The sequence below is a fragment of the Myotis lucifugus genome, unplaced genomic scaffold, assembly GCF_000147115.1.
Source record: "Myotis lucifugus unplaced genomic scaffold, Myoluc2.0 scaffold_181, whole genome shotgun sequence".
Lineage (NCBI taxonomy): Eukaryota > Metazoa > Chordata > Mammalia > Chiroptera > Vespertilionidae > Myotis > Myotis lucifugus.
The window spans coordinates 2,052,891-2,063,430 of NW_005871229.1; the positions used below are offsets into that span (position 1 = coordinate 2,052,891).

Below are 10,540 nucleotides of genomic sequence, written 5' to 3' on the forward strand. Positions count from 1 at the left end.
CGGCCTAGGGATTCAAGGGTCCCAGGTTCGATTCCGGTCAGGGGCATGTACCTGGGTTGCGGGCACATCCCTACTGGGGGCTGTGCAGGAGGCAGCTGATCGATCTCTCTCATCGATGTTTCTACTCTCTATCCCTCTCCCTTCTTCTCTGTAAAAAATCAATAAAATATATTTAAAAAAAAAAAAAAAAGAAAGATCTGGTCGTAGGAAATAGGCTATAGACAAAGATGGTGGTGATAGCTATTTGAAGAGAGGTGGCTTTAAAAAATATTTTGATGTATAAAATAAGCAGGACTTGGCATACAGTAAGATATGAGAGAAAATATGAAGGTAGAATCGGACTTATTTCTAAGGTTTAAGACTTGGGGAAATGCAGATTTGGGTGGAAACAGAGCTTAGAAAGGTGTTGTTAAGAAACTGATTAATGCAGTACTAGGCATGCTGAGTTTGTTGGAAGGCAAAAAAAGTCTAAGTTCAATTTTTCTTTCTGTTTGCAAAAGTAATCAAAGAACATTGAAAAAATACAAATATAGAAAAATACAAAGTTGAATAATGAAAGTTCTTGATATTCCCATCCTATCCAATCTCTACCCTGAGACAATTACCATTAATTTGCACACATATTTCCAGTTTTTTTCTGTACATATGTATGCATACATAAAGCTTATATATTATATAGAACTCTCACATATTATATAGAACTTTACAAAAATAAGGTTACATTATTATCAGTGGTTTATTTGATTTGAAAGCAATAGAAACAAACTGGTTGATTTAGCACGGGAAGAAATTTATTGGAACGATAACGGGATAGATGGCAGAGCTGAAAATCACACTGGAAAAGAGGAAGAAGCAAGCTGGGAAAGCAACGTTCATGACCCAGAGAGCAAGCGCCAATGGACATTGCTCAAAGCATTTTTTGAATGTATCTCCTCCAACCATGTTTAATTTGTGTTTCATTGCTGCTTCCGATTCAGATTTCTAGGAGAGAGAACTTGATTGGGTAATATGCTTACTCTTTTAATCCCTGATTCCAGAAAGGGTGGAATAGCATTTTGGGAAAGGGGGAGACTTAAAAGAAGGGGAAAGGATACTGAACTTACCAAAGAAACCCCAGATGTCCACTATACTGTTTAGTAACTTTTTTTTTTCATTTACTATCTAGGACATACAGCTCTGCCTCATTCTTTTCAACCATTGATATGGCTATGAGATTATTTATTTAATGAGGTACTTCTCAGTGGGTATTTTGAAGTTTTACAGTATTACTGAAAATGCTCCAGAGAACATCTTTGTACAGAGATCTTTTTACACATATGCAAGTATTTTGTAGGATGCATTCTCACAAGTGAAATTTTCAGGTCAGAGTATATACATCTAGATTTTTAATAGATATTGCCAAATTGCCCTCTAAAAGGGTTTATACTCCCACCAACAAAGAGTACCTGTTTTTCTGTATCTTTGCCAAAAGTGAGTATTAGCAATCCTTTTAATTATTAAAAACATTTTTAAAAGATCAACATAGACTAGGTTGAGCCTCTTCCACTATTATCACTGTACACAGATGCCCATTGTCTTCTAAGCAGTTATGAAACTATGAACTAAAACTAAGAAAGCATTAAATGTCTTAGGCTAACAGCATCTCTACTTCAAATTTTTTTCTTTTTTAAAAAAATATATTTTTATTGATTTCAGAGATGAAGGGAAAGGGAGAGAGAAACATCAATGATGACAGAGAATCATTGATTGGCTGCCTCCTGCACTCCCCCTACTGGGGATAGAGCCCGCAACCTGGACAGGTACTCTTGACCAGAATCAAACCAGGGACCCTTCAGTCTGCAGGCCAATGCTCTATCCATTGAGCCAAACCAGATAGGACTCCATTTAAAATTTTGAATTCTAGTCCTTACTCAACCTCAGTGGTCATGAGGACAAAATTTGACTTGAGTGAGATCAACTGCTTTTAAAGAAGTGAATAGCACTTTCCACTGAAATTTAAATAAAATGGAATGATTGGGCCACAGTTAGGAAGGGTTGACTAGGGGACACACCCTGGACCCACATCTTACACAGGAGGTACATTCACATAAAGTTTGGTGGTGTGCTTTAGGGTTCATGGTATTTGAAAATACCTGTTTCAGTACTAAGCTCAGACTCAACTTGGCGAGATGCTTAAAGTATGTGATGTTTCCCATTTCACACTTCTTCCAGGGCGTGTACATTGAGTACACTGGTGGGCAGAATCACCTGTTCATGACATATGTTTTTGTATTTTTTCTTGGCTTACTTTGTTGAATTTGTAGAAGCTACAGGTGTGCACATGGCATGGCTATACTTTAAATTATGTCATTTGTACAGATGAAGCAACCATTGCAGAGTGTCTAGCTAGTGCAGAGGAATTCTTCCAAATATTGTACCACAGATTGATAAAACAGAAAAGTATAAGCCTTCAATGGGACATCTTTTAATGGAAAATGTCAAAAATCTAAAAACCTGACTTTTAGCCTCAGTTCTGCTTTATAGAAGTTATATGGTCTTATGTTAATCTTTCAATTCCCAAATTCCTTACTATCTTGCATAAAAGTGGTAAAGCCTCATAATCTTACCACCACATAGGGTTCCAATTAGGATTAAAATATAGGAAGTCATTTTTAAAACTTGAAAGCACTTTCCACATTATTATGTAGGCACAGCACTGGGTAATGTTTTCCCCCATGTTTTAAAATATTATAGGCAGCTTACCATCTTACATCTCAGCAACTCAGATGTATGAATTAAAGGTAAAGGGAACAACCTACTATTATAACAGAAAAGCCACTTCAGTATCATGTTTATTTCACTTTCTAGTAGTTTATAAAAACTAGTTTTAAGACATTAACTTCTGAATTCAGAAAAATAATAATGACATGTTTATGTATTCTGAAGCATTTTCTTAAGTTCTTTCATTTCATCTTCACAAGAATGGTAGTTGGTAGTGGAAGAGTTATCCTCACTTTACACCTATGGAAAATAAAACAGATTAAGAGACCTGCCCAGAGCTGTACATGAGTCAATGGAAGAGCTGAAACTGACTTACGCCCTGAATATGATTCTCAAACTTTAGTATATGTCAGAATTAGCTGGGTAAGACCAATAGCTTGTAACCCAGGTACTTCTGATGAACAACACCCTGTAGCATTCCATTAAACATAAAAAGAAGCATTTGATTTCTTCTGAAAGTATAGTTTGCTTTTGCTTTGATCTTTTACTCCCCCGCACTCCCCCTCCCCCCATCCTCCACCCCCTACCCTGCACCAGGAGATTCAGAGCTCTGGGCAGCTCAGATGCAGTTTGGACTTCTCAATTTTGGAAAGTGTGGAATGTATAAGTGCCCAATATTGGGAGATCTGGTACTCAAAGGTTCAACATGACATAGTGACTTAGAACAGGATATTTACCCATTTCAGGGGCTTTCCTTGGCTTCCCTTGGTCAATGGACTGGAATAGCTTTAGTCTCTGGGAAGGGCTCACTGTTCTTTAGTGCCACCTAGGGGCCAGTTAGTGCTTTTAAAAAGAAGACATTTGATGGCCCAGGCAAAGAGGAAAAATTAAACAAGGAAAAGTAAAAGCAGGAGGAGATACAGGGAGATGCTCTGGGATATTATGTTATATTCCTTAAAACAAATGTAAATTGCACTTCTGATATTTCCCCACTAGAAAATAAACTCCACAAGGGGTGTACTTGTTCACTGCTCTCTCCCTGGTGCCTACAACAGTGCCTGACGCATAGGGTTTGCTCAACAAGTAATTGGTGTAATACATAAATGAATGATTAGTGACTTTGCTCCAGTAATAGAAGCTATGCTGTGTAAAGGACTTCTCTTCAGGGTAGAAGGCCGAGGTATGCAAGATATTCTCATCCACACTAATATACAAATGTTATTAACAATTCTATGAAATAAATGACTAGCATTTTCTTCCCATAGTGGATCCCATTAGAGAAGAGAGCCAACCTATCATTCTAACTGAAAGCCCAGCTCAAAATCTTCCCCCTGGCCTTTTTAAGTAGTAGTAATGTTACACTTTTCAGAAATCTCACAGCATAAGATTTTTACCTGTTTTATAGCACTTAGCACTGCCAGCCTTGCTCTGTCTTTTTCTTTTAATTTATACATAAACTTATTTCCCTTATTTGAGCTAGCTTAAGCCAAACGCAGGGAATTTACTTCGGAAATATAGGAATGTCTCATATAGCAATAGCAATAGTACAGCTGTATCTACAGGAGTGCTTAGAACCAGTCAGAAACTTGGGCATCAATATATTCCCTGCACTTCTTTCTTCTTTCTTTTTTATTTTTGCTCTGAAGCCCAGCTTTCTCTAATCACTCAGCCTTTATAGCAGCGGGTGGCTACCACATATGTAGTTTTTATATGCCCCTCCATTCTAGCTGTACATAAAGATTCACTGTTTATGAATCTCAATTCCAAATTCCTAATAGAGAAAATAAATTGACTCATGTAGCTGTGAGCTGAGCATATACTTCCATACATGTCTAATACAGTTCCTTAGTTGAGGACAGAGTCATGGCTTAGTAAACATTTTTATGCACCCAGAGCACATGGTTCAGATTTTTGATACACTGCCATTCAGGAAATATTCTTGAACTGGTGAATGAAAAAAATTTCATCGAACTTATCCCTCCTTTTTTCTAGTTTCCTTTCTTTCCCCACTTCAACAAAAGAGAGAGACATGAGTAGAAGTGGTAAGAACAGAATGATTAGAACTAGAAATGATCAAACAGACTATAATGGACAAGATGAAAGAGAGATCTCTGCTTTTCCTCAGCATGCTGTGAACACTGAGATTTAAAAAAATAGGCCTACTTCTGATACATACAGAAAAAAAAGGGTATTTTCCCATAAGAACACTGCAGACGTGATCAGTTTACTTCGGTGATTCTCAGCTCTAAGTGCCTATTAGAACCACCTGGGGAACCCTTAAAACTATTGATGTCATGGTCCCACCCCAGACAATTATCTGAATTTCAGGTTATGGGATTCAGTCATCTTGTGTTTTAAAAGCTTCTTCACATAATTTTAATGGGCAGTCAGGGTTGAGAACCACTGTTTTAACTGAAGAAACGTGTGTTTAGACCTGTGCATGTCACACCATCTAATTAAGGGTCACAACAGCTCTGTGAGGTAAGAATGGCTTGGGTAGAATTATTCCCATTTTACAGATAAGAGTCATTGTGATGGCGGGAAGTTGACCATCTTGTAAAAATGGTGGCCCCACATACAGAACCTAAATCTCCAGGGATTGTTAATCTAATCTTATTAGGTTATGCTGCCAAACACTAGTGGGTTTAATTAAGAGAGTTCATAGTGCTGTTCCTTGCTCTCCCTCAGTTGTGAATTCCATCCAGTCTGTCTCCATTCATCTCTCTCCCTTCATCTTTTGTTCGTGAACGCAGGAACTGAATAAAAAGCGGACCCAGAAGGAAATGGAGCATGCCATGCTGATCCGGCATGATGAGTCCACCCGAGAGCTAGAGTACCGGCAGCTGCACACGTTACAGAAGCTACGCATGGATCTGATCCGTTTACAGCACCAGACTGAACTGGAAAACCAGCTGGAGTACAATAAGAGGCGGGAAAGGGAACTGCACAGAAAGCATGTCATGGAACTTCGGCAACAGCCAAAAAACTTAAAGGTAAGAGGAAATGGAAGTATTTCCCTGTCTGTGCTCCAGAACAGAGTGGGCCTGGATCAGTGGCTCCTACACCAGGATGATGATGGTCAGAGTCATCTGGGCGTTTCAAAATTACAGATTTCTGGACCCCACATCTACTGAATGAGACTCTCCAGAAGTGAAGCACAAGAATCTGTATAGAACAAACTCCTGAAGAGACGTTGCTGGGCAGGCTGGTTTGGAAGCCTTTCTACGAGATGATCTCTCCTTCTTTCTTTATATCCATTATGCAATTTCTCTGACTCCCTCATGACCTGTCCTTTGAAAAATTGTCATGTATGGACCAACAGCAGCCCATGGTTCTAAAACCAGGAAATAAGAAAGCTACCTGGCAGGTGTAGAGCAGATAAGTTTCATCTGTAAGACCAGTCATATGATTGGTAGCACTACCAATTGAAAAAGACTGTATTGAAAAAGACTCTAAAGCACACCAAGCTTTTAGGAAAGAGTGTGACATCTGCCATGTGGATGGGGATCGACAATGAATCTAGATGTGCCTGCGCTAGAGAGATGGAGCTCCTTTGGCCCTCACTGCCTCCAGATCATTGTAGCTGACTGCTAAATGGGCTCTAATGACTAGACCAGCGGTTCTCAACCTGTGGGTCACAACCCCTTTGGCGGTCGAACGACCCTTTCACAGGGGTCGCCTAAGACCATCCTGCATATCAGATATTTACATTACGATTCATAACAGTAGCAACATTACAGTGATGAAGTAGCAACGAAAATAATTTTATGATTGGGTCACAACATGAGGAACTGTATTTAAAGGGCCAGAAGATTGAGAACCACTGGACTAGACTATTGCTCTATGTCAAGGGAGACATGTCAGTTTTGACACAGATATGAACCATTCAATCACTCTGGCCATGCTCCTTTCTAGTCAAATCCTAACCTGTCCAATTAGTGATCCCTGTAAACACAGCTCCTTCAGGGGTTCAAGAAATACACATGTGATTGTGAGGCAAACTGATGGAATGCCTTTGGACTTACAATACACCCACCTTCTCCTTGCCAAAATGCACATTTGATATTGCTACATGCAGTATAACCTCTTAATAGGGGGCAGGGGTAATACTAAAATCACTTTTCCTTTTTATTTATGCTGAAATTTAGTGGAATTGTCAAGGAAACACAGAACAGTGAGAGCTGGCTTATACATTGTCATCTTTTTTCTTACTTGGAAATGAGGGGAGCAACAAAAAATGGGGGAAAACAACAAATAATAGAGGACACTAAAGATTTTGACTAGGAAACCATTAAAATAATGAACAAACTTTTAACAAACTGAGCTTTATAGTATGCCACAATCTGCTTAGAGTTGTGATTCCCCTCATAACAATTCATATTTTCATCCATTCATAAATTCAAAATTACTTCTATTTATCCTATATAATAAAAGCCTAATATGCTGTGTCTGGTCGACCATTCGGCCATTCAACCAATCAAAGCATAATATGCTAATGATATGCTAAGGTCACTCAACCACTCACTATGACATGCACTGACCACAAGGGGGCAGACAGTCGACTGGTCGACGGTTACTATGACATGCACTGACCACCAGGGGGCAGACGCTCCGACCAGTAGGTTAGCTTGCTGCTGGAGTCCAGCTGATGGGGACTGAGTGAGATGGGCCGAACACGCCCTGGAGCCCTCCGTGGTCCCTCCCCGGCCCCAATCATGCACCAGTCAGGTCCCTTGGCCTGGCCTGCACCCTCTCGCAATTCAGGACCCCTCAGGGGATGTCAGAGAGTCAGTTTCAGCCCAATCCCGCAGGCCAGGCAGAGGGACCCCACTGGTGCACAAATTTGTGCACTGGACCTCTAGTTTAATATAAAAACGAAAGTATTGGTAGAGTTAACTCTTGCTGTGTCATATGTATTATTTGTCATTGAGCAGTGGTGTGGGTCACTGCACAAAAAGACAGATGGTCCCAGCACCTGTATTGTATCATTACAATGGAAGACTTCCTGTATTTACTGATGTGTCTTTATTTTCTTTTTGTCACTTTATCACACAGGCCATGGAAATGCAAATTAAAAAACAGTTTCAGGACACTTGCAAAGTACAGACCAAACAGTATAAAGCACTCAAGAATCACCAGTTGGAAGTTACTCCAAAGAATGAGCACAAAACAATCTTAAAGACACTGAAAGATGAGCAGACAAGAAAACTTGCCATTTTGGCAGAGCAGTATGAACAGAGTATAAATGAAATGATGGCCTCTCAAGCGGTAAGTGGTTAGGTTTGGTGCCATGGCTTCAAGAGTTTTGGGAAACAAGAAAACTCAAGATCCAGCCTTTTGCTCTCAAGATGATTCTTGCACAAATTTAGGATATTGGTGTTTTTCTGCCCAGAGAACCGAGGAAATGACGACGCTGAATAAACCCAAGCCAATTCGGATACTTGCTGGAGTGTGTCTTATAAGATGGAACTCAAGGAATACCAAGCTAAACAGATCTGTGGCACATAGGGACTTTGAGAGCAAGATGTGATAGTAATTGCATATAATATGTTTTCATTCGTCAAACATTGCTCAACCAATGTCAGGCATAAATGAGTAAGATGCACAGACACATTCATTCAATAAACTTTTACTAAGCATCTGTGTTCAGCACCCTGCTGGACTCAGAGATAGAGTGGTGAGCTAGAGAGACAACATAAAATAAAAATAAAGCATAATAAATGCTTTGAAGTGGGAGGTGGGGGCGGGGCTGTGGAGGGTAAGTGGGAACAACTAATCTAGTCTAGGGAAAGTTTTTCAGCAAGAGCCAAGAAGATTGAAGAAACTTACTGCAGCAAACAGGTTCCATGGAAAGGGGCCTACATAAGCAAAGGTCCAAACGTTGTAAAGTGTGCATTTGGGGACTGAAAGAACTTTGGTGTGAGCCCAAAGTTTAAGGAGGAGGATTGTGGGAGCCTAAATAGGTCATAAACGTCCTGGTAAGCCAGAGATGGGAGCTTGCCTGGTAATTCTGTGGAGTTTTCACAAGGAGATGAGTCCTAAAGAATAATAGTTCTCCAAACAGACAAGAGGAAAAGTTATTCCTAGCAGAGGATACTGTATATGCAAAGATTCAAAATCCCGAAAGAGGATGGCACATTTGAGGAACAATCAGTAGTAGATATGGCAGGAGTATAAAGGGAAGCAGGTAGATGGTCGGGGTCAGGTCCTCAAAAGCCATTGTAGAAGCAATGGAGAGCTCAAGCCTATTTTAAGAAGGAAAGCAACAGGGTCAGATTTGTGTGATAGAGACTGGCACATGTGTCACATATAGGTAAAGAGACCTGTTAGGAAGCTATTGTAATAGTCCAGGGGACAAAGGGAATAAAGGCCTGAACTAAGAGAGAACATGCTAATGGAGATGGGGAGGAAGGAGGAGGATTTGAGAAATATTTAGGACGTAGAAATATTTGAGATTGAACTTAGTGACCATTGAAAGATAGGTTTGATAACAGTGGATAGGTCATCATTTTACCAAGATAAATAGAAGAAGGGGCGAGTTTAGGTGCCTGGTAGATAATTGGCTAAGTTGTGGACATGTTATCTGAGCTACGTCGGTATCCAAGTAGGGAGGTACAGAGATGGAAGTCTAGAGTTCAAGAGAGTGTCAGGATTAAAGACAAGAAGTTAGGCATCATTATTATATGGTGGCAGTTGTAGCTTTAGGAATACCTGAGATCTAGGGACAGGAGATAGTATTAGAGAGGGAGGAGACCAAGGACAGAGTTGTGGACACCAGCATGTGAGGGCTGAGTAGAAGTAGACCGAAGAAGATGAATAATCAGCAATGTGGGAGGGGAACTAGGGAGAGCATGTCGCAGAAGCCAAAACAAAAGTTTCTAGTTGATTTTAGATGTTGCAGAAAGAACAATTGGACCTACCAGTGGATTTGTCCATTGATTGTCACAATCAGTGGAGTGGTGGGAATGGAAGGCAAGATAGTGCATTGAAAAAGTGATTAGGTGAGCCCTAGCCGGTTTGACTCAGTGGATAGAGCGTCAACCTGCAGACTGAAGGGTCCTGGGTTCGATTCCAGTCAAGGGCACATGCCCAGGTTTCAGGCTTGATCCCCCAGTAGGGGGCATGCAGGAGGCAGCCAATCAATGATTCTCCCTCATTAATGATGTTCTCTCTCTCTCTCTCCCTCTCCCGTCCTCTCTGAAATCAATAGAAATATATTTTTTTAAAGTTATTATGTGAGATAGAAACTCACATACGTAAGTGAGATTGCTTTTCCCAGATCTTCATCGGTGAAGGAAAGGAGAAAGAGAACTGTAGCTAGAGGAAAACACAGTTAAAAGAAGGACTTCTGTTTATTGGGAAAGGCTTAATAAACATGTCCTTAGGCTGAGGATAGAAGCCAGTGTATTCATTCATTCATTTATCCAATAAGTATAGAGTGTTTATATACTGTGCCCCAGGCATCCTGGATACTGTGGTGAATAAGACAGTCATCAGTCGTGTCTTCATGGAACCTAAAGAAGAGTGGAGGAAATAGACATTGAAAAAGTCTATTCATTGTAATGGCAGAGCAAGTGCAGTGTGTTAATAGAGTGTAAACCAGGAGAGGTAGGCTGATACGGAAAGGTCTCTCAGACACAGTGATCATTTAAGCTGAAGTGTGAGAAGCACATTCCAGGCAAAAGGAACAGCATTTTTAAAGATGGGAAAGACAGTGGCACTATTCTAGAATTCAAGTCCATTATGTTTTAGAATGTAGAGAAAGAAGCAAAAAGCCTAAATAAAGAAAGATGAGGGGAAAACAGGGCTAGGGTCAGGGGGTCGGCAAACTGGCGGCTCG

At 40.3% G+C, this 10,540-nt stretch overlaps 1 protein-coding gene across 7 annotated transcripts in view; it reads left to right on the forward strand.

Annotated features, from left to right (window-relative positions):
- TAOK3 (TAO kinase 3) overlaps positions 1-10,540 on the forward strand; it is a 153,757-nt gene that overhangs the window by 136,678 nt on the left and 6,539 nt on the right. For 6 of the 7 annotated variants that reach the window (XM_014462471.2, XM_014462472.2, XM_023760400.1 and 3 more), the window contains 2 exons: positions 5,454-5,693; positions 7,756-7,968. In XM_014462471.2, coding sequence (XP_014317957.1) covers positions 5,454-5,693; positions 7,756-7,968 — 453 coding nt within the window. The remainder of the gene's footprint in view (positions 1-5,453; positions 5,694-7,755; positions 7,969-10,540) is intronic. The other variant, XM_023760401.1, reaches the window with a different exon arrangement.